This window comes from Neodiprion lecontei, chromosome 5, assembly GCF_021901455.1.
Source record: "Neodiprion lecontei isolate iyNeoLeco1 chromosome 5, iyNeoLeco1.1, whole genome shotgun sequence".
Taxonomy (NCBI): Eukaryota; Metazoa; Arthropoda; class Insecta; order Hymenoptera; family Diprionidae; genus Neodiprion; species Neodiprion lecontei.
Window position 1 is genome coordinate 12,300 of NC_060264.1, and position 27,237 is coordinate 39,536.

The 27,237-nt window shown below is 41.8% G+C and overlaps 5 protein-coding genes across 13 annotated transcripts; 4 read left to right on the forward strand and 1 right to left on the reverse strand.

Moving 5' to 3' along the window:
• The first annotated feature begins 3,137 nt into the window (after positions 1-3,137).
• On the forward strand, positions 3,138-10,862 carry LOC107220733 (A-kinase anchor protein 10, mitochondrial). 2 transcript variants are annotated; one of them, XM_015659441.2, is made up of 10 exons: positions 3,138-3,283; positions 4,050-4,797; positions 4,857-4,980; positions 5,037-5,173; positions 5,307-5,457; positions 5,534-5,648; positions 5,883-6,057; positions 7,050-7,123; positions 7,318-7,370; positions 7,610-10,862. In XM_015659441.2, exons 1-10 carry the CDS (start codon positions 3,259-3,261, stop codon positions 7,709-7,711), a joined length of 1,704 nt encoding a protein of 567 aa, XP_015514927.1. In that variant the 5' UTR covers positions 3,138-3,258; the 3' UTR covers positions 7,712-10,862. The 2 variants fall into 2 exon arrangements, with proteins under 2 accessions (XP_015514927.1, XP_046595894.1); XM_046739938.1 differs by lacking the exon at positions 3,138-3,283 and adding an exon at positions 3,661-3,818.
• On the reverse strand, positions 9,339-14,254 carry LOC107220735 (G-protein coupled receptor 143). Of its 5 annotated transcripts, none has more exons than XM_046739942.1 (7): positions 14,135-14,254; positions 13,770-14,030; positions 12,576-12,687; positions 12,280-12,374; positions 11,961-12,139; positions 11,534-11,870; positions 9,339-11,465 (listed from the first exon to the last, which is right to left on the reverse strand). In XM_046739942.1, exons 2-7 carry the CDS (start codon positions 13,917-13,919, stop codon positions 11,256-11,258), a joined length of 1,083 nt encoding a protein of 360 aa, XP_046595898.1. In that variant the 5' UTR covers positions 13,920-14,030; positions 14,135-14,254; the 3' UTR covers positions 9,339-11,255. The 5 variants fall into 5 exon arrangements, with proteins under 5 accessions (XP_046595898.1, XP_046595897.1, XP_046595895.1 ...); XM_046739941.1 differs by having other exon boundaries at positions 14,124-14,251; XM_046739939.1 differs by lacking the exon at positions 14,135-14,254 and adding an exon at positions 12,897-13,106 and having other exon boundaries at positions 12,576-12,810; positions 13,770-13,889.
• A 2,547-nt stretch (positions 14,255-16,801) lies between these two features.
• On the forward strand, positions 16,802-19,591 carry LOC107220716. 3 transcript variants are annotated; one of them, XM_015659410.2, is made up of 4 exons: positions 16,802-17,035; positions 17,346-17,550; positions 17,665-18,284; positions 19,378-19,591. In XM_015659410.2, exons 2-4 carry the CDS (start codon positions 17,350-17,352, stop codon positions 19,439-19,441), a joined length of 885 nt encoding a protein of 294 aa, XP_015514896.1. In that variant the 5' UTR covers positions 16,802-17,035; positions 17,346-17,349; the 3' UTR covers positions 19,442-19,591. The 3 variants fall into 3 exon arrangements, with proteins under 3 accessions (XP_015514896.1, XP_015514895.1, XP_015514897.1); XM_015659409.2 differs by lacking the exon at positions 16,802-17,035 and adding an exon at positions 17,050-17,277; XM_015659411.2 differs by lacking the exon at positions 16,802-17,035 and adding an exon at positions 17,050-17,253.
• A 1,214-nt stretch (positions 19,592-20,805) lies between these two features.
• Positions 20,806-22,659, forward strand: LOC107220717. 2 transcript variants are annotated; one of them, XM_046740994.1, is made up of 2 exons: positions 20,806-20,999; positions 21,030-22,659. In XM_046740994.1, the coding sequence occupies exon 2, from the start codon at positions 21,053-21,055 to the stop codon at positions 21,749-21,751; it is 699 nt and encodes a 232-aa protein (XP_046596950.1). In that variant the 5' UTR covers positions 20,806-20,999; positions 21,030-21,052; the 3' UTR covers positions 21,752-22,659. The 2 variants fall into 2 exon arrangements, with proteins under 2 accessions (XP_046596950.1, XP_046596951.1); XM_046740995.1 differs by having other exon boundaries at positions 20,807-20,966; positions 20,997-22,659.
• A 2,275-nt stretch (positions 22,660-24,934) lies between these two features.
• Positions 24,935-26,091, forward strand: LOC107220719. Its single transcript, XM_015659415.2, has 2 exons — positions 24,935-25,465; positions 25,708-26,091. Exons 1-2 carry the CDS (start codon positions 25,074-25,076, stop codon positions 25,763-25,765), a joined length of 450 nt encoding a protein of 149 aa, XP_015514901.1. The 5' UTR covers positions 24,935-25,073; the 3' UTR covers positions 25,766-26,091.
• Positions 26,092-27,237: the final 1,146 nt, after the last annotated feature.

Genomic DNA, 27,237 nt, shown 5'->3' on the forward strand with positions numbered 1-27,237 from the left:
CCGAGATCCCCGAGAGATCCCCGAGATCCCCGAGATCCCCGAGATCCCCGAGATCCCCGAGATCCCCGAGATCCTTGAGATCCCCGAGATCCCCGAGAGATCCCCGAGATCCCCGAGAGATCCCCGAGATCCCCGAGATCCCCGAGAGATCCCCGCGAGATCCCCGAGATCCCCGAGAGATCCCCGAGATCCCCGAGATTCCCGAGAGATCCCCGAGAGATCCCCGAGATCCCCGAGAGATCCCCGAGATCCCCGAGAGATCCCCGAGATCCCCGAGATCCCCGAGAGATCCCCGAGATCCCCGAGATCCCCGAGATCCCCCAGATCCTTGAGAGATCCCCGAGAGATCCCCGAGATCCCCGAGATCCCCGAGATCCCCCCGAGATCCCCGAGATCCCCCCAAGATCCCCGAGATCCCCGAGATCCCCGAGAGATCCCCGAGATCCCCGAGATCCATGAGATCCCCGAGATCCCCGAGATCCCCGAGATCCCCGAGATCCCCGAGAGATCCCCGAGATCCCCGAGATCCCCGAGATCCCCGAGATCCCCGAGATCCCTGAGATCCCTGAGAGATCCCCGAGATCCCCGAGATCCACGAGATCCCCGAGATCCCCGAGATCCCCGAGAGATCCCCGAGATCCCCGAGATCCCCGAGATCCCCGAGATCCCCGAGATCCCCGAGAGATCCCCGAGATCCCCGAGATCCCCGAGATCCCCGAGATCCCCGAGAGATCCCCGAGATCCCCGAGATCCCCGAGATCCCCGAGATCCCCGAGATCCCCGAGAGATCCCCGAGATCCCCGAGATCCCCGAGATCCCCGAGATCCCCGAGATCCCCGAGAGATCCCCGAGATCCCCGAGATCCCCGAGATCCCCGAGATCCCCGAGATCCCCGAGATCCCCGAGAGATCCACGAGATCCCCGAGATCCCCGAGATCCCCGAGATCTTCGAGATCCCCGAGAGACCCCCGAGATCCCCGAGATCCCCGAGATCCCCGAGATCCCCGAGATCCCCGAGAGATCCCCGAGATCCCCAATCCCCAATCCCCAATCCCCAATCCCCAATCCCCAATCCCCAATCCCCCAGCCCAGCCCAGCCCAGCCCAGCCCAGCCCAGCCTAACCTTTTTTTTTTTGTTCAGCGGCGAAGGGGAAATCTTCAAAAGACATCCGGTTGTTCTTGGATGTCATCGGATAGTGCCGGATTTTTACCGGCTAAAACCCCTCCGCCGCTCATCACCCAGGACGAGGCGGAACCGCTTTCGCATTACTTCACCTCGTCCCTGTGGCCGGCCTGTTTTCCTGGCCTCTTATTCTCTCCGTGGCCAGCTCGCCAGCCGGCGCGGAGCATGCTCCTTGCCGGCCTGTCAAGGCTACGCCTCCCTTCCATTCCTCGTACCTACTCGCTATTTATAATTAATTACTATCCCTACTTTACGGTAATTACTTACTCACTACTTATGTAAGCAGTCACCCGCTTGCTACTCTTGCAGCGCGTGACCTACTGACGGCACGGAATTTGCTGACGCAAGTTTTCCGCACCGGCCCGCCTGTACTTGTCCCGCAATTAGTATTAATGTAGTCCTACATTAACTCTTAATGTATTTCTATACAATAAATGTAGTAATAGAATTATTGGAGCCTTGTTTTTCCCAACCATTCTAACACATTTAAACCTTACCTACGACGTTACTCTGTCCAAAAATCCAGCGAGCTTTCAGCACCATTTTGTCATATTAATTTAATATCTTACAACTAAGTAACCCCGTTGTTTGTGATTTGAAATATTGAACTTATAAAATAAACCCAAGTTAATCAAAGTATCCAAATATTAAAAACGGTTATTCCGTTAAATCCTCTCACCAATCTACGCTGCAATTCAACATATCCAGATTATTCTCCAACGGTAAGCCAACTAATTAACTCTTTTGTCCAACAATTACTCTTTCCTCGGTTCGTTCGATTAGAGCGATAATCCTATCCGGTGTCCGGATAGACCGTTGTCCGGTGTATTTCAATACTTTGTCGGTAATTGATGACCCAAACTACCGATGTGAGTCTAACTGTAGCTGTGAGAACGATTCCAGTGTCTAGCATCTGGAAATTTCCACCAGGTACCGTACCGACGTCACAGTCGGACGCCTCGGCGGACGGCGTCCCTGGATTATGTGAACACCCTGAACGTATCGCCGCAACACCGACGCCTGCACTTCTCAATCGTGGGACCTCTACAGAGCGTTCCGGAAGATTCGGGAATTAGATTTTAGATTGTGTCGAAAAAGTGCACTGCACATACACATATACACACGCGTACACTGTGCACACTCAATCACTGGATTTATCCTCGTCGCCAATTAACTGTCTGGATATTGTAACGAGTGTAGAGTCGCGTCGACGGTCAAAAACATACTGACCTCATTTTCGAGATTCCGATCAGTGTTACGTCCCAGCTGATAACTACGGTGGCGCCCACTCTTGGTTGATTTCAGCAATCAATCTGAGTATGGGTGTATTTCGGGTGTATTTCGAAATATACTTCCAGTACTGCCGATCGTGACGTCACGCAGTCGACTGCATACTGCGTTCCGTTTTTACTTCGAGCTGCCAGTTGCAGTAAAATCGGAACGCTACACCGAGGACTGCACCCATGGTGTGCCTAGGACCCCTACGACACGCCCCTTTCTTCGAGGGGTGTATTTCGAAATATACTCGCAGTACTGCAAGTACTGGCAACCGCGTTCCAAAATCGCGCGACAGCTTACTGCCGCCAGTCAGTGACGTCATGAAATTTGTGACGTTGTTGACCGTAACTACTGCGGTCTGGGCGTGAGGCAGTTGCAGTACTTGAGAGATGGCCGCGTCCTTGGTGTAGCGTTTCGATTTTACTGCGACTGGCAACTCGGAGTATAAACGGAACGCAGTTCGCAGTTGACTGCGTTTGCGTGACGTCAAGGTCGGCAGTACTGAAGCATGGACTTTATTGAAAGTATATTTCGGAATACCCCCCCATGTATACCCACACCACGCGCCAGATCCGTCCCACCGTGCGTGAGACGCCTGGCGGAGAGCCAGGGGACTTTAGTTAAATAATCACTGAGCTTTACATGGGGAGTAAACGGCAGTCCACGGACGTAAGAAATATTACGTCCATGGGGCAGTCGAACCACCGCTTTTTCGTACACCGTGCTTGAAATACTTGCCTGTCGATTTAAGATTTGACACAGCGCGTCGTTGATCATGTTTGCTGTTAACATGAACAATGCTCCAATTTTTTAAAAAATCTGGTAATTACTCTGCAGGATATCAACTTATTCTCTAGGGTCCGCGAGTTTCCCACTCGTTTTTTATAACGCTATCACTCTTCACGATTTTAAATGACCCGTCAGGACGACGTAACCTTAAAACTAATCAATTGCTCGTACTGTTTCGTTTAGCGTCAACACAGCATATGAACTTGAATTTACATGAACCCATGTCTATTTGAAAATTTTTGTTGTTTCATAACGATGTACATACATGAATAAACAAATATGAGTAAAGTTGATTGGTAAGCAGTCTCTGGTTGTAGCAGGAAAAATATGGAGTACCATTACGAGTAACGGTATAGCTGATTCCAATCAACAATATGTAGAACAGCTTGACCAATGTTATTAGTCATATGTTACGAATGATGGACAAGAGTCATGTTCGTCATATGTAGCACTCGCGGTAGAAATGCAGTAGCATATCCCCTTAAGAATTTGATGCTCGAAACATTAACACAAATATCTGGCAAACAATTCCTCAGAGCAAACAATCCGTGGAATTGTCGAATGAAAAGTATGGTTTGTATTTTGTTACTCCTTTAGAAGCTGCTTCAAAAATTTGATGTAGGTTGGTCCAAATATGACTGAAAAAATATACCTACTAAGTCCAGGGTCGACAACAAATCTATTGAGAGTACACAATACAATTTTGTCGTTGTTCAATCCTTCAGGAATTGAAGCATATAGATGTAGAATCTTGAAATTATGCTAGTAATTATGATTGATTCTTGGGAAAAAATTTCAGGGCCCCGCGATAAGCCTGGATCGTCGTCAAAGTCTGAAAATTATGGAAAATTAGCGGTAGATGTATTCCGCCAAGAATTCCGCCCGCTGCACTGCTTGGAGGAGGAAGAGGAAGACGAAGATTGCAGGGATCAGAAATTTGAGGTCACCACATTCAAATCGCGGCTATCGAAAACTCTGCCAGAAATTCTTTCGGACAAAGGGGCTCTTGGTTACTTTTTTCAATTTCTTGAAGCTCGAGGATCCGTAGCGCTCATCAAGTTTTGGCTAGAGGTGGAATGTGTGTGTAACTCTCACGGTGTCGATGAATTCGAAAAGTGCGTGAAGAAGGGATTGGGCGAAGCTGGTGACTGGACATTTATTGAAGAGAACAGTGCTACCGGCTCAACGGACAATAATGATAACTTTAGATGCAATATAGCAGCCGGGGATATACGGGCTCACGACCTTGTAAATAGTAATCATACTAAATCAAATTGTGATGAAACTCCAAAGACTAGTCAAACGGTGAAAAGAGCTCAAAAATCAAAAAATGAATTAATAATTAAAAATCACAAAACTACTGCTGCAGAAGAGGACACCTTGCGAATTTACAAACGATATATTGCCAATGAATGCTTGGGGCTAGTTCAAGTTCCCATGGATATCCGAATTGGTATGGAATCTGCCCTGCATTCTCACGACATAGGGCTACTCTTGAAGTGTTTGTCCAACGTTCAACAGATCGTCTATAAAGCTTTGGAGGACGAGTGAGTAAGATCGGTAATTCTAAGATTCGATTCTTGTCAACGTATTGCCGTTTTCACAGGTACATCAATGATTTCCTGAGGAGTGATTTTCATTGCAAGCATCAAATCGATGTGCTTACCAGTGGCGATGTCCAGCTTGCAGACATACTTTATAACGAGACTGCTTTTTTCCATTTTATGGAGGTACGATGTGATTGCTAGGTGTGACGTATTTATAGTATATCGATGTCTATTTCCAGTTTATGGAGATTGAAGGAAAACGGGAGCTTCTGGACTTCTGGATGTCAGCGGTGAATTATAAGCAGAATTTAATGCAAAAAGGAGATAGTACTAACTCAGCGGAGGCTCAAACGGATGCGCTAATACTTTACGACAAGTAAGGAGATAAATGGTTCGATACTTTTACAGAGATAGACTGCAGACTCTGATATCATTTGTCTCGGGTATCAGATATTATTGTTTGCTAACATAAGATTTTGTATATGTGATTGATATCTTTGTTTTTACAGATATTTTAGTTTGCAAGCGACAATGCCACTTGGATTCAGTGACAAAATACGGTTTCACGTGGAACAAAATATTTGTCGCGAAGATGGAGAAGGGCCAAGGCCTGAATGTTTCGACCGACCTTGTCAAGTTGTCTACAGATTTCTCAATAAGGTGGGCAAGTAAAAAATTGTTTTTTAATTGTCAAGTACGCGTTATACAAAAATGCACGTTGTAAAAATGATTACAGCATTATCTGGGTGCTTTCCTGTCATCGCAGTTGTATTACAAATATTTATCGGAGCTAATTAGCAGTATCCAGAGTAGTCCGTGCCCACCTTTGCACCCTCAGTTAAGAAGAACAGGTATAAAATAACTATATTAATGTATTTTATCTCTTGTTCTCACTATTATGTTTTTCTAATTTGGAACCAACCATAATATGCACATTGTGCGCGTTTTTGTTACCTCTCCGGACCCTTGGGAATGGGACATAGTCTGTTTGTTCGTATAATCTATTTCCACGTTATCCCTGTCATTGCTGGTATTATTGGGGCTTGAATGCCGATGTAAAATATACATTCGCATTGTGATTCTAGAATCCGACTGCAGCAGCGATGTCAGCACAGTGAGCATCGGTACGCTCAGTACAATGCCAATAAGCCACGAGGAGGGTAGTGGAGGAAAAAGCGGTGCAAAAGACACAGGAAGTATGAGCATTGATACCAGACAACTCTATGATCCAGACTCTTTGTGGAAACGCCAAAAGTACAAGTGAGAACCTTGATTTAAGAAACAACAATATAATGTGGACTCCTGTCAGTCATTTGGAAACAAAAATTGAGTCGTGGTCATCAAGCAATACACCATCGGAAAGTGGGCTGCAAACCAGCAGATCAACTTGGCCGAGTATATACAGATACCTAGACAGAGAAAACTTTGCGCAATTCAATTCATTTGGCTTTAACCCGGCGGTGCCAGCACGAGCCATTAGTCTATTATTTCAATGTAAACTTAATGCAAGTCAACTGTAAATTGTATATAGCATATAGCTTATTTGGAATACAATAGATAACAGATATCCTGTAACCCATACACCGGTATGGGTAGAAAGCTCTCATAAATAGTAACCTTATAAATGCGTCTATGTACCAGATTCGCTCAGAGGTCGCAAGCCGGCACACTCTTAGAATTTTTCACTAGGGATTGGTGACACGCCTATGAATCTTGATCAAGTCGATACTCTTTGTGACATATAATGTGTAGCATCGTAAGCGTTTTGGGATGTCTACCCCTACAGGGAGCTTGAGGTGACTCTTATAGGTCTGCTTCGCTTAATACTGACAATATGTCACCATATAACTGCAAAAGCAAACCTGCTGAGGAAATACCTGTTACTTGCAGCTCAGCTAAAACACAAGCGAGATTTAGAACTGTGCATTAGTATAGCTAGTCAAGAGCACAGACACTGGCCAGAAGGGAAACCCTCTGACTGTGCTGTATAGGTGTGTAGTGTTCTCAGCCTTGTCAGTGAGAGATATTCCTACAGTGGGTGTACCAGTATAGCGAGGGTATGATGCTTATATAAATTCAGGTATGCGCAATATACGCATAGTGGGTAAAGCTGTCTGAACAGCAATATACGAAGGAGCAGCTTACCATTGCCTATTGTAATGCAATTTCTACCAGCAAGTTCAAGTGTGTCACATTCTTGTTCCTAGGCACATTGTTTTGATACAAGCGAAATGATTTTCTTTTTTGTGCAGTTTAAGCGTTGGATATATCAACGATATGGGCAGATTTGTTACCGAGATTGATCCAGACCCGCATCGCAGATACGGTAAGCGAGAGTATATTAGTTTAGTGCTGGATTATTTCCACCCAAAAATCGGCATGCTTCATGTATAGTTATACCAATTCATTACCGCATATTTTACTTTCAAAACGAGTTGTATTGAAAAGAACCCCCCCTCCCTGCGAGAAAAAAAAAAAAAAAAACTTGATTGATCTTAAGAAATTGTACATGATTTCCAGAATCTCGCTTGTCACGCGCCATGAAAAGGCTCGTCAATTTGGAGAATGACAAGGTAAATTCACAGCATAGACCATATCATTTTACTACTCATTAGAATTAAACGAAAGAACTTTACACGCAATGACACAAAATATATTGGTGAAATACCTAATAGAATAGTATAACACACATCTCGCTGCGAGTAAACTATTTTCCTTAACGAGGGGAAAGACTGAATTTTGTTACTTGCATAGAATTATAGGCCATCCGCATGAATTGTCTTTTAAATAATGTGAATTTATGTGTGATCAGGCTAAAGAAGAAATGGCTTGGAGAATTGCAGAGATGATAGTAGGTGAAATAACAAGCCTGACCCAGAGTCAGAGGGTTTGCCAAACACATAATCCGTCTTGATGCAATCTGCCACTATGGGACTGCAAAATTGTTCTCGCAGAGAGACCGGCAAGTTCTTTGCACACATTTTCTCTAAGCAGTCATACTACATCAGATGAATCTCTTGAAATTACCAAATAATTGAAGACAAACTGTTTCGGTTAGTTTGATGAAATGGATGCTTATATTGGAATTGGAAATTTAACCTGCAGTGTTACAACGGCATCCATGAAAACGAGAAATTATGTGCTTCCATCTATCACAGTTTTCTCTTCAAAACGTCTTGCAAGCCTCTCTCGGTTCTTGCCATGCGAATTGTGAGAATGCATGTATACCAATGTTTTTAGTACACTGTGGAATCGCTAAATTTTATGGTCCCAGCTGCTCCAGGTTCCCTATACATCTAGGAGGCGAGAAGCGAGTTTTATATCTGTTCTGAATATGTATCACATCAACATTAATGTTTCCCAAAAAATGGAATAATTTCATCAGATACAACCCATTATGAATAGTCCCTGCGTGTAACCATACAACATTCAACATTTCTCGGATATTTAATGGTTTTTCCCATTTTGGCGATAAATATTTCAGACGCAGTCCTGACCCTATATATCGTTTTACTTTGCGCACAGAAGTTTAATGGCTGGACGATCGTATTTTTTGTTCTTATTACAATCTTTGTTTCTATGGAGTGTCGACTAAAACCTGGCCCCAAAATTGTCAGAAAATTAGAAATTTTCCGATTCAATTGTCATCATTCTCCAGGTGCATTGAAAGTAAGATGTCTCATTCATAAACTACTCAAACAAAATTTCCAAGAATCTCTTTCTGCACACATCCGTAGTAAAATTTGGAATAAAATGAGTTTTTACATCTCAAAATTGATTATTTGAAAAATATTAAAAAACTATTTGTTTACTTCTCAAAACATTACCTGAGTAGCCATAAAAATCCCTGGGATTTCCATGTTCTTTGAGGAGAAGAATTCCCTGAGAACGCCAATTATGCCAGAGTTTCCTAGGTAGTAGACACTCTGATTCGTTATTTAAAATTCGAAATTCAAATCATGGGGTGAACTCAATTTCTTGCATTTCTGACTTTTGCAAAATTTTATAAATGACCGTTAACTAACCGAAAGATATGCGTTCTACTAATATCTATCATAACTTCACAGTATTTTGTTCAATAGTTTAGTATTTCACTTTTTAGCGCCATACAAGACAAATAACTATTGGCAAATGAGTTTGCAACTAAAATGTGTAAAACATTGAGATATTTATAATGGCTTTATGTTATATCGTTATAATTAGTAATTTTTTTTTAAAGTATTTTGAAACATTTTTACCGCATACGTGACAAGTGCCAGATAATATTTTCACTTGTATTATGACTGTAAAGCATTCATGATTAGGATGACAGCGATACACGTTGATCATCTATTATAGTGATTGAATAATGTTCGGCCAGTGAAACATTCTCTCTCTAACTAATATGATTTTTAAACTACTAGAATAACTAAAGCCTTATTTCGAACTTGAGAAAAAAGGACGGCAAAAGAGAAGTGGCAAAAACAAAACTTAACGATCTCACACACTCTGATTTGTGACAAATTTATCAGCAAAGCTAAGAGCCAGTGGGATCAAATATATTAACCTCTACATTTTTTTTTATTTTAAAATGTAAATTTTTACATCTCATTCGAGGGTGCTCAAATAAAATTCCCTGACTTTTTCTAGCAAAAAATTCAGAATTACCTGACTTTTTCCCATGAAACTTAAGTAATGTTGGGCAGCATTTATGACCAAAAGTTCCACAAGTTGTCTACCTTGAATATGTAAGTACGGATCTAAAAAATATATAGAATTGCTTCGTTTTACAAAAATAATTAGATGTTGAACAATATCATTTCCAAAAGATAGCTTAACTAAATTTACGAAGCATAACTGAAGGTTGAAAATGATTTATAAAAAAAGTACGTTTTTCTGGATGATCCATCATAATTCCCTGATTTCCCTGACCATTTCCAGTTTGTCACCACCCTGTTATTCTTTCATCGATACATCCACTTCGCGAGCATATATGACGTGAAAATTGATTGAAAGTAATCGCATAGATTGACACTGTACGTACGTAATGTACCTAATCATGTGTCGAAATTACCGTTCTAAATATAACACATGATAATATTAAATATAAAAGTGTGAAGTAAAGTATTAGTTACTGACATGGTGAAGCGGAATTGGTACTGAATTGATATTATGTTGTAGTATATGTACAGATCCTTAGATTGATTCTGACAAATTTAAAGCCACGGATGGCATCTGTTTCCCATGTTAAACAAGCGGCAGTAGACCACATCGGCGGCCTCAATGTGTTAGTATCAATCCAAGGATCTGTACATACGTATATATTATGTTTGTCCCAATTGAAAAATGAGCATACAATACCATACATGTTAACCGGCATTATCGAATGATTGGTGATTGGCGAGAAAATATAGGAACGATAAGGTAATGTCAAATAATGATCCACATGTACCGGGTGATTCTCATTGTGTAATCCCAAGCGATGAGCTTGGCGTTTCTGTAATAAGAATTCCTAGTGAAACAAAATTGCATCTTACCGTTCGGTATACACCAACTATCATTGACGGCAGTATGTTATGTAATGGTAAAAGCAGTAGGCTTGATTGTAACCTGATCTGTGGTAACATTGTACTGTATACATAGCCGGTATTAAGAATTATGACGAATTATTAAAGATGATTTTATAGAAGATTTGAACTTTGCGAAGGAAAAGTCAGGGCATCTCATCTCAACGAATTTGCCGCCATTGATGCTGGGGCAAACCTTGTTAACTCTGAAGACAATTAGTTCTAGGCTGTTGCAGAGCAACCGTATCCACATCAGGTATGACAATGCTCGAATTGTTGGCAGTTTATCTCACAGACATGTTATCGAGTAAGGGATACCATTATTAGAGGATCAACCCATCAATGACAGATTGTCATCATTAAAATAATTGATTAAAAACACATCCCGTATTATAGGGTAGTATCTAGCCAAGAAAGCCTATGGGATACGTATTTTTGTAATACTATATTCATAAAATAGATTTCTTGTGTATGATCGTATTCAAGTATACAAAACGAAATACAAATTTTCAAACTGTACCTAAACCGAGGCATTTCATCAACGGCCTTGTCCTAGTTTCTGGACAGATACAATGAATTTTCGACAAATGTTGAACAACGAGACGCACAGTGTTTTTCTTCCCCTTGCATTACTCTAATGCACTATTGCCAACCACAGCCAACAACTCCAGCTTGTGGCATTGAATGTATATGTGAAACAAACAGAATTAAACCATTTGGACAGAGTAGAAGAAACAAGCTCATAACATACTTCGTGTTTCAACTCATGAACAGTCCAAAGTTTATTGGATAAATAAATGTGACACCATTTAATAGAATATATCCAGTATTGATGGACAAACAACTGAGAACATTCAATGCTATTTTGTGCTTGTTTCTTTTCCGAATGAATTGAAATGCAATGTAAAATTTTCACAGGGAAGATGATCCGTTTATGCTTGTGTGCGGGGTAAAACGTTGGTTCAGAAGTGGAGTCGTTTCTGGTAACAATGTGTTGACGCCTCTCCAGTCGTGTACCCTGTCTGATAGTGTTCTTCGCCACGACAACCGAAACTTTTCACTTCTACCCCACTTCTGATATACCAAAGCATTAAAAAATGCTTGGAGGGGGTTTGTGACCGCCTGAAAGTTGAGAAGTATAAATTTCCGACTGATGTCATATTTTTTATACTAGTTCACCCGTGACTCACCATTATGTACCACAAGCTGATGATGACTTTTATTGGTAACTTGAACCACAAAGTCCACAAAAGAACGCCGTTTATTAAATTTGGCATCCAGCATATATAATAAACCAAATTTGTCAGAGCAAATTTGAATCTAACCGTTTGTACAAGCTTCCTCTCACGTCCCGTCACTTGAGACATGCTACAAGACACCGCCGCTGTAAGATCACGAGTCGCCGCCATGTAGAGTGTTGGATTTGTTATCATCACTACAGCCAATGGTATGTAAGTTGCACAATAATTTGGCAATATCCTTAATACCGCGCTCGACAATGAGGTCGAATTGTGACAGCTGGAACATCTTATCGTTAGAGGGTGCAATACTATTGGTTACTAATCGCTAACCCGGACAGCAGCAATGGATTCACTACGTCTTTTTCCAGTTACTCACTTGGCATCCGGTGTATACAAGATCGACAGGCCAAAAGTTGTCAGGATCGCGGGACACATCCAAGCTACGGCATGATAATAACGTGGATGACCGGGACGCTCAATTAGCAGTAATCTCATATCAATGGCATAACAAAGCGTCCAGATCCACGTTGCCGTGTAAAAATACTGCGTCCATGCCTAAAAAATTTGACACATGACTTGGCATCCCTTTTCAACCCAAGTTACCCTCAAGCAGCGATATTGTTAAAACAATCGAGACAAATGTTGTCCATAAACATTTTCTAGAAAGTCAAAGAAAACTATAATCCAAACATTACCGATGATATAGCGCAGAACACTACGCTAGAGGTGTCATCTTCTGTAGGCATGATGGATTTAAAATTCATCCACAGTGCGGATCTGATGAACACGCCTGGGGATAATAAAAGTCGACAATTCTGACATGTTGATTTCGCTGATGGTATGATTTTTCATTTATTAGAAAGCGCTGGGCTGAGTTTTGAAGCTAAGATTGCTCCATTGTGGGGCATGACGGGACAACAGATGAATTACCCATTGGGTATTAGTGATGAGGTCAAACTAAGGAATTTCCATTGTTTATTCCACAACAAACCAAGAGAAGCGAATAGATCCGCGACAGCCAGCCATACGATGATCTCTCGTCCTCGAGCGGCAGAAAAGGTGTGCCATCGATGAGGGAAGTTGGACTCTTCTCTGGGTAGAACCTGTTGGGTATGTAAAACATGACGCTGTGTCCAAGCTGTAGTGAACAGCGGTGCGGCTAGCAGCCAGGATGAACGGTTCCAATCATAGTTGTCAATTTTGCCCTTTGACAAGATTGAGGCAATCTACCCAACCATATGAAAGTTCCTTTACTTATAATTAACTTAAGCTTGATTTAACAGAAAAATTTTCATGTCGATTAACGACACACCTCAACGAAGATAATGATTGCTCGGTTGCTCAGAGTGACACGTAGTTCCTTCAATTGTTCCAAAGTATTGCAGAAGTTATTGAGACAGAGTTTTAACAAGTATTGAACAATTGTGCACGGGAAAGGTGTTTTTCTGAACATCAACAAATCACTTAGCCGTTCTTTCTCCAACTATTTGTCGCACCACCGATCGTAGCTATCGATACACAGCTAAATTAGGGGCAACAAGAGGATCAGAATTAATGAAAATGTGACCAATGCACCCAAACCCAGATATGCATTGTAAAGCACCCTACAGGGTTCGGCAACTCGGAAAACTCAACAGATTTGACTGATGAACTTGATTGCGTTGACGATTCAGCCTGTTGCCTGGGTTTCTTTTATTCCGGTATAGTTCCGAAGTCATTGGGAAACCAGAGTAACGACCGATGCGGCTGTTAAGAAAATCTCAGTATGATCGAACTAGTAGCCATTCTATCCAAAACGTATTATATGCATTCGCTGATCTACGAAACGAAATTCTATAGTTTGACATACTGTACATAGTTAATGGTAGCAACGGAAAGTGTAACATTGATTGAAATTGAAAACACCGAAGCTCAACAATAGAAATTTGGCAAGGTCAACAGAAATGTAAGACACGACGATTGTGAGAATTCAATGAAGGGGACTCAGGTCTCACGGTAACCATTGTAAATTGGCATTCGTTCCAATCGGCATGAAGCGTCAGCTTTACTCCCTGTAGGTAAATAACTGGAGCGTACCAGGGTGACTTGGGTGGCCATTGACACCAGGTGCGGCAGATGCGTTTGCTCCGTGCCCTGGGTTTCAGCTATATCAAGTCCATAATCTTTCGAAATTCTTCAATTTTACCTGATAAACTGCGCCGAGAATTCCCATAGCCGAGGATAGCATGCAGACGGTATTGTAAGCGTCGGTGTCAAATTCTTGCATTATTACAACCGCCATGTCGGTGCTATTGTTGTGATGGCAGCAAAATGTTTGTATCGTGGGGTCAGCCATAGTAAGAGGACTGATGATTAAAAGCAATGCTATTAAATTGGCGCTTCTTCAGAACGATGATGAGGTACCCCAGGTTCTTATGGATGCGTAATTCACATGTATGGATGAACTCTGAACAACAAAAAAACAGCGAGATAAGCGGCCGGTAACGTTATCTAGACTCGGCATATTTCGCTTCATTTTTTTTTCATTTCTTCAACTTGCTTCAAACCAACCAAAACCAAGGGCTTCGTTCATTCTGTCTCCTTTGTGGTTTCGTGGTCTCGTTTCAGTACATCGATTGTAATACAGTACAAATAGTGTCAGATTCATTGCTGCAATCAACTATAAGAAAGAGGGCGCTACCGTAGTTATCAGGTGGGGCATAACACCGCTCGGAATCTCAAAAATGAAGTCAGTACATTCTTGACCGTGAACGCGATATTCCGAAATATACCTCCAGTTCTGCAGACCGTGACGTCACGCAGTCCACTCAATGTTCCCAGATTGAAATTCTTCGCCGTATTAGATGGCGCCACAAAACGTACCAGAATGGAAAATTTCGTACAAGAAATGTAATTATGATTATGACAATGGAATACTATTAATTATCGACCATATTGATACCCATATTTGTCAATAATATCCTTTATGTTCTCTAAAACATAAATCAATTAAATACATGATACAGAGGTACGTGCCACCTATTATAAGTCTACAGGTTAACCCATATGGAGTACAACCATGAACGGACAACGTCCATGACTGTGTAACACTATACTCAAGTTGGAAAGGACGCATTTAAATGGCTAGTTGGCTAGTCCAGTTAAAAAAACAAATTTTTAACGCAATTACGAAAACGTACTAGATAGGAGAAAGTCGTATCAGCGTACTAGATTCCCCTGAATCCTACTAGATCTTGTACAATTGTACAAGACTGGCAACACTGATAGCGTTTTCCACTGGTTGCACTGAGTGCGCACTGGCTCCAACAGGGTGCACTCGTTCCGTGCATGCGTCGCCCGGCATCGGGGCAAACCTTCTGAGTGGAACACGCCGTAAAACGTATAAAGGCAGACTAGGATCATAATTTCTCCAAAATTAGAAATAATCTGACTTTACTTGACCGACTGCGCGACTGTCAGTTTTTCAAGCAAGTGATAAAGAAGCCAATTGAACAAACGCAACGGTAATTTTTTATTTCTAAATAAATGTCACAAATGTTAGACACGAGCATACAAGGGCAAAAAAAATTGACAATTCCGCTGAAAAGATAAAAATTAATAAGCAGCAAGTCAAGTTGTCCCAATCTCCTGAAATATACCTAGCAATTAACCTCTAGAAGCTGAAAAAATGTGTATCCATACTTCGATATCGGACATGCTGTGGATTACTCCTATGAAATTTGAAAATTTGAGAATCTCTCCTCTATCTTTCGGCTCCAGCAAGCATCATGACTGCTAGACGAAGATGAAATTAGATCTAATAAAATTTTTCAGTTCCTCTACCTGGCGCTAGTAAGCTTCCGACACGCTCGCTACCCTCGCTGACCGCGCGCAAGCTCGTCAGACAACTACTAGCGCCACTAGTGGTGGAGATTGGCAGCAGAATCGAGGGACATTTTGCGAACCACTTTTAGCAGCTCATGTCAGGGGGCTGCTCTAATGTAAATAAACACGCCGGCTGTTTAGCTTTTGTAACCGCTAGGTGGCGGCACGAGCGAAGCTCACAGCGATCAGTCTATCTTTATAAATTCAGTTGCGCACGAGGATTAAATTCCTCACGCAGTAGACTGGGCGATATGTATTTAACCATATGTATACACCCTTCTTACTGAATAAATTCAATTCAATTTAATAAGTCTATGAGTCAGCTACCCATGCCGTAAACTTCGCGAAAACTGGCAATACCGATGAGACAGCGATATGCATATTCCCGGGTTACCCTGGTTACTCCATCACTCTCACTCTGAATTTCACTAGCCGAGAGGAAACGTGTGGCCCAACCAGGTTGTAGAGTGACAGAGACAGGTTTTACACGGCATACTGCTCTATCTAACCCCTACGCCACGCTTTCTGTACACGCGAGGCTACCTCCAGTATTATATGATCTAAGAGGGGGACCCGCGAAGTAGTAATAAGGAGACTGCAATAGAAATGGGTAAAGTAGGTAAACCGGTCTACCAAAATAACGATATTTTTTCATATCATGATCGATAATTATTGTCGATGTATCAAAAATCAATATTTTTTTCGAATATCAATTTAAGTATTAAATTCGATATTTTTTTTTTTTCAACGCAGCTCAGTAATCAGTTTCATGCGTTGCATGTTTAGATCGAATGGAACATTTAATTTAGAACAGAAAGTTCTTCTGATGTCAATATCAGATGTATACTGGTTTAATTGATCGTAATAATAAATAGGTTAATAAAACTTTCTGTAACTTCTACACGGGGCTTCAATTTTTCAAATTTCACTTCAATATTTTGACATATTTTGAAAATGTGTTTAGATGACTACTGGTTTTGGGCAAAAATATCGATACATCGATACACCGATATTTTTTTTTTTTTTTCGAAAAATATCGATATGATATTTATCGATACACGTTTTTTATGGGCAATTTTCATTTTATTTTGATGAAATTACCTGATGTGTGATTTGTTCTCTATTTTATACCTGAAGAATAAATGGAAAATGGAAAGACGTATTCCAGGCGCGCAACGATACTTCTGGGTGGTAATTGAAAAAATTTCAAAATCACCAAAACACGTAACGGATCCCCGAGTATACGTGCACTTGGAATTGGAATATTTTAAGACTAAACTATACATAACACTTCACTCAGGCACGTTCCTGTCTGCGGGTTTCGTTACAGGTTTCTCAAAGCGATTAAATTTTATAGGAATAAATATGATGAGTTGGTGAGTGCAAATCTTTCTTATATAACCGAAGGCTGAAAGTTCCGATGACCTCGACCTCACCAATAGCCAATACTCGTCCCGCTTCCGTCCTCCGTCACGTCAAGGAATCCTGGCGACTGGAGCTTGCTGGCTGGGGCCGATGGCCTTTTGGCCGTCGGTCAAGATTCAGAGCCTGAAACCGGCGGAGCCACGGAGATTCCGTGAACGGGAGGTAGGTACCGGTTTCTCGGCAGACGTTGAGCGAACTTCTTCCAGTTACCAGTGTGTTGTTCGTCGAGGCGTTGCCAAGTTATTCGCGATCTGATTCATATAATTTTTCAACATCTCGCCTGGTGGAAAGCCCGCGTCTTATCCCCCAGGTCTTTGTCGTAGATCCTTATAAACACCCGCCACTGTACATCGATTTTTGAGAGTTGGCTGCTCATACACGTGCGCAATATATGATACCTATATGTATGGGTAATAAATTCCTGTGAATCCACAGCTAGACATTGTCGATTATAATAACACATATACTGCAGAAGCATGATCATCCGGCCGTTAGCAACCGTCGTCGCGATCGTCTTCGTCGCTGCAGACATATTCCAAAACATCGGCCTCGCCGCGCCCGTTGGCACCTCATATAACCAGCAACAGACTGGAAATCTCAACGTCCACATCGATCTGAAGGATATTCAACTTGTTGCCGTCTTGCAGAACGGCAACCCTATCGAAGCTGATTACGGGGTAATTACAGAACGAGGTAGCGGTACCCCATATTCTAATATTTTTGCCCTTCTTTGTTGTCGTTGTCATCAATGTTGTTGCTGTGATTATTGATTTCATTATTTCTGTTCACAGGATTACGATTACACTTACGATTACAGTGACTTCACTATAAAGCCGCCAATGCGCAATTTGACAACAACGTTAGATCCCCCGATCAATGCCTCGTCAACGAGTTCTGTAGAGCCTTGGCATACTTGGCCTACAACTACGGCAACATCCTTGGCATCCACCGCGTCTGTTGTTACGGCTCATCCGCTATTGCAACCAGAATCCGCGGACGTTCAACCGGAATCTGCATTTACGGAGAACGCAAGCTCATCAGTATCAGTCCCACCCGCACCTGAGGCGATGCATGATAATTATACTGCAATCAAACCGTTGTTCGAAAGTGAATTACCATCAACTGATTCGCCGGCACCGACGAGTTCTATAACGATGAGAGCAGAGTCAACTAATAAGTTTGGAGAAGATTTGGCGACTAACAATAAGAACAACGTGTTCGCAGCTATTGACGCGGCTGTACCAGCCAACGAGCAAAATCCTTCATCAACCGCACGTCCCGGAAACGCAGAAACGTCCACTGAGCGATCGCAAGTCCAGCTGTCGAAACAATGTAATCAAGGCTACAGACGGGACCGGAAAGGACAGTGTCGGCCTCAAATCCGCCGCAGAGTCGCATCGTCGTTGATACCGTAAATATTTAGGCATATACATACGATAGGTATGACCGACATTGTTCATGATCGGTTTAGGCAGAACCCACGGCGGGTCGACCGTTAAAATCAAGTTGGAGCTGGAAACATTCGGGGTAATGAATGTTAATTCTGAACATGCGTCGAATTAGAAAATCCACCATCATTACTATACATATATCGTTGTTGGGCCACCATTTCATGTAAGAAGTACTTGGCTCCGAATTTACTTCCAATATCACTATGTCACTTCTTGTTATTTCGTAGCCATAATCGCCTAAGCCGAATATATACACTATTCCATGGGTATGCATATAGGTAGGGTGTTTCAAAAGACAATAATGTGCAATTTTTCACCATGGCAACCCCTAAAAAGTTTGCGTAGGTTGAAAGATAGATTCTGTAAAATGATGAGCGTGCCACGTTATGTGGGAAGATCGCGTTCAGTTGATTTTTCACTTTTGCACAATTTTTTGAATTTATAAATTATCGTAAATAAGTTTTCTTTTCTGCTGGTTACATCAATCATAATATCAATTTACTTCACAAAGAAGACCCACGCTTGTAATATTACGTCTCCGGTTGATGTTTGAGAAGTTTACGTGACGACTTTCTTATTATTGATTCAATCTCATATAATAGTTATAATTTCATATGAACTTTCAATTTAGGAGTATAACATGTCCTGTTGATATATTGTTGTGTTATGAGTGCTAGAACGTGTTTCTTTATAGATTCAGAAAAATGTAAAATGAAGTGAAAAATCAAACGATCGCGATATTCCACACAACGTGGAACGCTCATCTTTTGACAGAATCATTCTCTTAATCCAAACAAACTTTTTAGAGGATGCCACGGTGGAAAATCGTAAATTGTTTTTGTTTTCTGAAATACCCTGGTATGCAGCCATAGCTGTACCGTTGCTTAGAATGATTTGCTTGAATATTGATAGCAATTGAGGATACAGCTTGTTCTAATATTCCTAGCAATGCTTTCCAGTCATTGCGCTAGTTTTGCTGCAAAATTTGCACGCATATTGTTATATGGAATAAGTATATTAATCGAGCGTATTTCTTTTTTTCTTTTATTCCAGATTTGGAATCAGACTGACTCCGGAAGTTATGCAACAGCACAACGGCTATCGAGGGACTGTATAGAAAATTGATAACGTTTCTGGATCGAGTAACGCCGATGCTCCGAATTATCCTATAATTTGAATATATCATACTTGCAGACTGTGTCAGATATGTATTATTATACTGGATAGAATAGTATTTACTATGGAATAAAGATGCTGGTGAAAAGAACGCGTCAGTCATTGAATATTTATTTAGATGAAACCTGTAGCACAGATTCTCCGGCAGCATATACGAGAGTTTTAAAATGCAGAATAATCGTAGCATAGATCTAACGTTATTTGAATATTCGACTGCTGCGGGAAAGAAGAGAAACTTGTATTAAAATGATAAACGATACTCGTTGAAACTTGACCTAATCAACGTTTTATACGCGTGCATGCCTTGGCGCCGAGGAGATAGGAATCACGTACACCTGCAGCGCTCGGTAAGCTGGTGTCGATGCTGTATAGGATATGACGAGGAATGGTATTTACATTGTATTATATGTATAGTAGCATAAGATTGCATGTATAGCATTATAGGTATGTAGAATTCCGAAGCCATGTGACTGTCCATTAGTTTAATTATTATCATATCTGTACGTATATAAAAAATAATATCCGCGTGAGTGATTATAAAATAGTCACTCGCAAGGATGGTATACTTAAGTGGAGTGCCCGGTGAAATTGCCAAGTCTAGCATTCTTCAATAGAACTTGACCGCAACGCAAGAAATAGGGTAAAATATGGGTTTTGATTTTTTCTTTCAGATTTGGGGCCATAAAAGAATAAAAACGATCCTAGGCATTCTTCGTACGGATGCTAGGAATCCTAAAAATAATCGGTGTGACAGCCCGACACCTTGCTCAAAAGGAATAAGAGCGAGTATCACTGTCTGAGACCTATCTATCAAATACCAAAACACGCATTAAGAAAAAACATTTTTCAATTTTGAGATGCTTGCGCGTGGTTCTCAAGGCCTGAAAACGAGTAGGTAGTCTGATGCGCATTCAGTTCTATTGAAAAATGCCGGACTTGGCACTTTTACCGGGCGCTCCCCTTAACCTGTTGAATTATGAGATGTAAACAGAATTATCCAACAAGCTGTAATCTACGTACACATATTATACCATGATTGCAGGCTGAGAAGATCTCACAAGGCGCCCGGTTACTGCGTTGTATTATAGTGATAATAGATATTACTTCGTTGTTACGTGCTTACTTGTGAGCAAACACACACGCCATATACATATACATGTGTACCCAAACATAAACCACATACCCAGACTAGATATTAAACGATACCCCCTCCGCTTGACTTCTAGTCCTGAATGTTCAGGTCAGCAGCCCCGGCGCGGCGTTCTGCGCGTTTTTTGAAGAGGTAGCTAATTCCGCGGAGCCACTCACTTTCCTACATCAGTCTTTGCTCAAACTTCACCCAGTTCGGAATAAGAAAACGTTGTTCGCCAGTCCTCCTGACGATCAGGTGCACAATCGCCTCATCCTATATACCACGGAGTAATATCTAGAATTATTTCACGCATACTACGACAAACAGACAAACGACACACACACACACACACACACACACACACACACACACACACACACACACACACACACACACAGACGCAACGTATATGCAAATACGATGATTAAAATTACGATTATACTCTTGGTGAGTTGCAACTGTATCGCCGCTAGCCTTGCCGCCCCGACAACGTACGACCAACGCCAAGATGGTGATATCAATTTGGCAGCGAAGCTTGAGAACATCCTCATTCTCATAGCCACACCATCGAGTTCGACCTCTCCCACGGAGGGAACGAGCGACAGACTAGAGACCTATTTGACTATGCTCAACAGTCGTGATCGCACCGGATTTACACACCTGAAGAATACCGGATCGATAAATGTGGCCGATATTCTTCCCGCGTTAAATGCACGTCAGGATTTACCGCGTAAAAATTTGGAAATTTCTTTATCTTCCGCCGAGGATCAGCAGGAGCAAGAAGCGGGATCGGCAACAGCTGTGATCGTACAGACCCTAAAACAAAGAGACCCTTCCGCGGCAAAGGCAAGGAGTTTGCAGTGGAAAAATGTCGCAGCAGATTTATTAATCCACGACAAGCCGGAGGAGTCCTTGAAGCAAGAAATCTCCCGGAGGAGTCTGGATAGAAATCTCGAAACCGGAAATTTTGACAACGGTGGGCAAAGCCGTTCCGGCGATCACAACGAAGTTGGTTTGGTTGCCGATCATCGTCTAACTCTTATAGGAACGGCGATTGAAGATTGTGGACCGTATAGGCGCCGAAACAGTTACGGCATCTGTCAACCATTTTTCGACTAACTCGTACATACAAGATTCAAAGTTCCTTTTCAATTTCTTTTACAGCACCAAACTCGCGTGTTAGCTTAATTAAATACTCGATTTATAATTTATATTACTTATAATGATGTAATTGTTAGCTTGAGTAAAAAGTTAAATCAATTAATTTAACCTCGTTAAATTTTCACTGGGATTTTGCAAAAACACCGATATAGACCGCTGAAAATCAACAGAGACGCAGGGCTGTTGTAAAGCGTGCATCCGATCATGACGTTGATTTATTGTCAATGATACACACAGTAGGTACTCTGGCTTTACGATCAGCCTGATAGCATATTCAATAGTATATCAGCATGTAGCATGTAATGTCGCACCATTAAAGTCTGTAGGTCAAACCTATTTGCTTATTTCATTCGTTTGTCAACTGAGTGAGCAATTTAATTTTTATTTAATTGTTAATTTATTTTTTTTTTTTAATTTATAAATTTTTCATTCTCTTTTTCTAATGAATAATCGTCACAATCAAATCTACGGTTCGCAGTTCGTTATTCAGTTAATGTGACGCTTTTATTAGCTGGAATTCGAGTTAACGGTCCCGCTTCGATTCATAGTTTCAAATATCAAGCTAATTATATTCATTTTACTTCAAGCTTCAGTTTTAATATAATAATTTTATGGTCAACTGTCTTTATTGATGCACGTCATACTGTGAATGTTTCATGAAACGGGCCCCGAGCCGTTTTGTGATTGGGATGACGTGCTAATGGCGCAAGTCCCGATACGTTGTCTCAAGAAGCTCAGAGGGGTCCGTTTTTTGAAATATAGATGGTATGTGCGTTCATTTTCTAGCTGAAAAGTCGAAGTTAAATCAATACTACGACTACTGTAATGTATGCAACATGAAATAATAAATGAAATTGTAAAATATATGTTTATGCGTAAGTGCGGTAATTACAACGTACGTAAAGTATTTATATGCATGCCACTTCCCCAGCAATGAATTACACGGCCCTCGAATGACGGTAGTATATAACCACTGATGTGTGGATGTACTTAATTAATTCTTTGATGTACCCATAATCCGTTTCGACTGTGCCTGGATTGAAGGCTATAACAAATATTTCGTGAATTGGATCGGTTAATGAAATGGATAAGTAATATAAATATGAAAACAAGATCCTAATACCCGCACGAATAGTTGACAATATTATACATGTTTAAACAAGTTTAATTTACATGGAATAATCAGATCCTTTCGCTCCTTTGGCGAGTTTGATGATTGAAAGTCGATAAGTAATGTTTGAGAAACAATTAACGTTTGTATTATAAAGATATCCCAGATCATATACAAATTTTGATATCCATGTACTAGGATGAAACAAATGAATACCGAATGTAAAGTATCAGTACATATGCGTACATTTATATGATGGTGGGAAATAATAATTACAATATTTATGAGATGTGTCGTCAGGAGGAGTCCCCGGCTGTCAACAACAACCAGAATGCATGAGCATGGTGAAAATGAGACAAGTAATTATGAATAAGCTTACTATGTATCATACATAGAAGATAAGATAGATAGATGTAAAACTGATGTCAGTTTCATACATAGGTATATATATTGTCGATCTTTAAAAAGCAGTTACGTTGAGGGATACGCATACCTATAGAGGAAGGTAGGGCAGCACAGGTCTGTGTGGCAAGATACCGGTAGACCAATAAAAATTTACCAACTGGTATTTCGTTGTCCTGGGGAGTATTGCAAAATGGTACGCAACATGGTCTGGTTCACAGCGACAAACAACCAGTAGGGTCGGGCAAGACCTGTCAGCGAAAAAAATAAATAAATCGCAGTTCCGAGTCGAGATGACTGAGATAAAACGGAATGCAGCGTATATTCGCCAAAGAACGATAAAATACCGGATTGTTCCGCCCCGAAAAATGCGCATTTCGGTAGTAGTTATGTTCGGCTACGTGAGAAAGAGACTTTTTCTCCTCGGAAATTCACATGTGTCGGCCTGAGACGATGCATCATACATGTATTTCGGCGAATATTTGCCCAAAATGAATGTAAAATGGGTTTTTGCTCTTTCGCTATAATCTATTTGCTGTAGCGGCATATACCTATAATATATTACTATTAATGTATATGAATAAAAGCTCAAGTTGTAGGTAAAGCTTCATCAGTCGGAAGTAAGTTCCATAGTTACATTTGTACCATTTGTACTGAATCTTTATTTTTATAAAATTGTTACAGGTAGGGCTGGGTCTACCCCACCCTCCTGGTTGTTTATCGCTGTCAACGGAGCCACGCGTTGCATACCATTTCGTATTACTCGCCTGGACGAGGAACCGCCCAGTTGGCCAACATTTATTGGCCGGCCGGTTGTGCCTCACAGTCCGGTGCTATCTCACCTTCGCCTCCTGCGTAAAAAATGCACGATGTGAATGAATCAATGATCCGTAACTTAGTTTCGGATCTTCGGCACGTACAATCGCTTGGACAAAAGTTATAGTTTGGTATTTCGATGATGTCAATAACCGTGCCTGGTGAAAGATTCGTGCATCCGACATGATATCGTATAATAACATATACTCGTACGCGGATACGCGCATGGGGTACGTCGACGTGTACGCTGGAACTTTGACACTCGCAATAAGGTATTATACGCGGTCATACCTACGTCTCACAGGTTCTGGAAAGAACACGCAGCGAACAAGGGCAAGGCGGCCAGAGGCAACGGGTCGCAGTAAGTATGGAATGGAGCGGTGGCAAATGGCAGAAGAACGGGGAATCGAACTCTGCGTGGGGCCATGTCAGGACGTTGCCCTCTCGCAAATCATTTCTCATCCTACTCGCAGCCGTTATTCTGCAAGTCGCATGATGCTGTGAGATTTACATTTACCGTTTCCTTTGGGTCTGGCAAAAAATCGCCTATCCCGGCTGCATGCCACAGTGACTCGTGTTGAATTGTTTAACGAATTCGAATTATCGATATCCGCGAAACGGTATACCTATACTTGCAAATGTTGTGGTGCGTAGCCGAGACCTGAAGAATTTTTCTACCTTACTCCAGGCTGCTCCGGGCCATGCATGACTCCTGGGTTCTTGAACTCACGGAGCTGGTTGATCCACTACGGGATGTAGAGGTGGGGTGCAGGAGTGGGATGGGGTGGGGATCCCGGTTGCACCGGAATGAAATCAGTCTGATGAGGTTTCCAAGGTTCGTTAGAACAATTCGCGTCGATCCTTCGTCCGATCAGGTCGTACACTGATCAGGTCGTAACTTTGGACATTCTTATCACGAGTTGGCGAGATCTGGCTCAAAAGTACGTTGACATGATTAATACGACTATATTCAAATCAGCCTTCATTTTGCTGGCCTTGCTGTATCAGGCGATGAGTCACCCGTTAGATACGGACGCGGGAGTTGAATCTTCCAAATTCTCGGCGGAAGAGATAACGGCGATAAGGCCAAGCGTCGGGGGTGATCATTACGATCAACGACAAAACGGAACGAAAAATTTTCGCATTCACGTCGACGGCGTCGTTATCGTTGTGGCCCCGGCGGAAGCGCTTCTCCTCCCTGGAGAACTGGATCCATCTATACTCGGTTTTGGACAGGAGGGAATCGACGCCCCCTTGAAGCCGGAAACTGCGACTACGGAATCGCACAAACCATTAACGGTCGAGGAGACCCAAAAGCCGATTAAAAAAAAATTTATCCACAGGTTAGTCATTCGATTTGCACAACTGCTGTGCTGCGTGATTCTTCCAGGGACGGGGGGACTGCATTTCTCCGCGTGCAGAATATTTCCAATATGAGCATGACCCGAAAGTGAACTTTTCTCGTGCATATAATTAGTGTCTGCGTGCTCGAAAATACCTATCACAGCAGCTCTCCCATTCAGCTTAAATGACAATAATACACTACCATACGATATCCTCTAATGGTTAAAAAATGTTTTTGCAGTCACAACTTACGACTGAGCAGCCTACTCGGACCAATTCTACGGAGCATTTCACCTTAAAGATGTCGATAGTCTGGTGTTGATGCACCCGATCAGTTGCCGTCTTCGCGAGTAATTATAAATATCCGTCATGGTGTATTCTCAAGGCGTGCCGCAAATCGTGAGTGTTTATTGACGGGGACATCTGACACAGACGGTAGAGGCCGATCCACACCGCTCAACACGGCGTAAGGATTGAAATTACCCCGAGCAACCTGTGTCAGCGGTAGACTTCATCAACTACTCACGATACACTACAATTTTTGTACCGAATAGATTCTATACGCATAGGTGTCAATGTGTAACTGCAATTCGAAATAAATTTGTGAGCATATTCAATACAGTAATAGCAAAGATTTTGTATTTATTATTAGTACATACCTCTTACACTTACAGCGTCATTTATTGAATACCTATACTGGCCTCGAGTCAGTGTAAACGATGGGGGCGACGTTAACTGGAACCCGCATAAAACGTTTCTCTCTCGTTTAGGGGTTGGACGGCTGGTATTCTATAAATGACCCTGTATGCATACGCAATATAAGAATACCTGAACCCAGCTGGCCGAATTTTGAATTATTTTACGGCAAGGGCGGTCCGCTCCTGCCCAACCGAATGCTGGATTTTATTTCTGACGACCATGCAACATCAATAAAGCGGCAACATGTGTTATCAGCAATTGAGATGATTTCAGATTGACAATAAACAGACTGTAATGTACTAATTAAAGCAAAATATTATATTCCCCCTGATATTGCCAGAAACTTATTGCACTTGACCGTTCCGCCTGGTTGCGTGGATCAGGTTTTCCATGTCGTGCCGCATTTTTCCCGCAAGCTATTGTCGCCCAAAGTATTTCGCTCGAGCGTCTCCAAAATACCTATATCTAGGCGGTTATCAGCAATCTGTTATACAGGACCGTCTCGAACCAGCCTGCAGTTATAAAAAGGTCATCGGAAGATCTTGCCTCGATAAGAAGCTTGCCTATTTATTAACCTGGAAGGTGGTAAAAAGGCGTCCGGATGAGCTTGTAATTACCAGATTCATCACACCTACTGCAGATTCAACTTGAAACAATTTTAAGAGAATTCCACATCTATCGCACAGTTATTCGAATAATGCCAACTCATTTAGGGAATTACGAGGTGATCAAACTAGGCAGGCGTAGACATTAGACGGTAATTAATACGCTCGATTCTTATAGCGTTGGCTGACCTCGAAAACTGATTCATGGTGACACTTATCAATAATCAGGTATGGCCGTAGTAATTTTTGCAATCGTGTAAAAGGTTGTTCGTAAATTACGTGACGTATTTAGGAATCCCTTTTTAGCCCAACCCCCTCGTGTAAGCACGTCAGAAAAAAATTTAGAACTTCCCTCTACGCAGTGTGAATCAGTGGTACTCTGAGGATACCGATAGCTTTGTTACAGGCAGACTCTGACGCGCCGTTTCCAATAATATTTGGCAATCACCGTGAACGTTTGTTTTTGT

Coding starts and splice junctions, on each gene's coding strand:
- LOC107220717 (XM_046740994.1), top strand. CDS start 21,053: ATGATTAAAATTACGATTATACTCTTGGTGAGTTGCAACTGTATCGCC.
- LOC107220719 (XM_015659415.2), top strand. CDS start 25,074: ATGATTAATACGACTATATTCAAATCAGCCTTCATTTTGCTGGCCTTG. Junction 25,466..25,707: donor AAAAAAAAATTTATCCACAG/GTTAGTCATTCG, acceptor ATGTTTTTGCAG/TCACAACTTACGACTGAGCA.
- LOC107220716 (XM_015659410.2), top strand. CDS start 17,350: ATGATCATCCGGCCGTTAGCAACCGTCGTCGCGATCGTCTTCGTCGCT. Junction 17,551..17,664: donor CTATCGAAGCTGATTACGGG/GTAATTACAGAA, acceptor TTCTGTTCACAG/GATTACGATTACACTTACGA. Junction 18,285..19,377: donor GTCGCATCGTCGTTGATACC/GTAAATATTTAG, acceptor CTTTTATTCCAG/ATTTGGAATCAGACTGACTC.
- LOC107220733 (XM_046739938.1), top strand. CDS start 3,683: ATGTTCGTCATATGTAGCACTCGCGGTAGAAATGCAGTAGCATATCCC. Junction 5,458..5,533: donor TCTACAGATTTCTCAATAAG/GTGGGCAAGTAA, acceptor AAATGATTACAG/CATTATCTGGGTGCTTTCCT. Junction 5,649..5,882: donor CCCTCAGTTAAGAAGAACAG/GTATAAAATAAC, acceptor TTGTGATTCTAG/AATCCGACTGCAGCAGCGAT.
- LOC107220735 (XM_046739939.1), bottom strand. CDS start 13,037: ATGTTCAGAAAAACACCTTTCCCGTGCACAATTGTTCAATACTTGTTA. Junction 12,140..12,279: donor TGTTCTGCGCTATATCATCG/GTAATGTTTGGA, acceptor CAAATTTTTTAG/GCATGGACGCAGTATTTTTA. Junction 11,871..11,960: donor TTGTATACACCGGATGCCAA/GTGAGTAACTGG, acceptor TCTAACGATAAG/ATGTTCCAGCTGTCACAATT.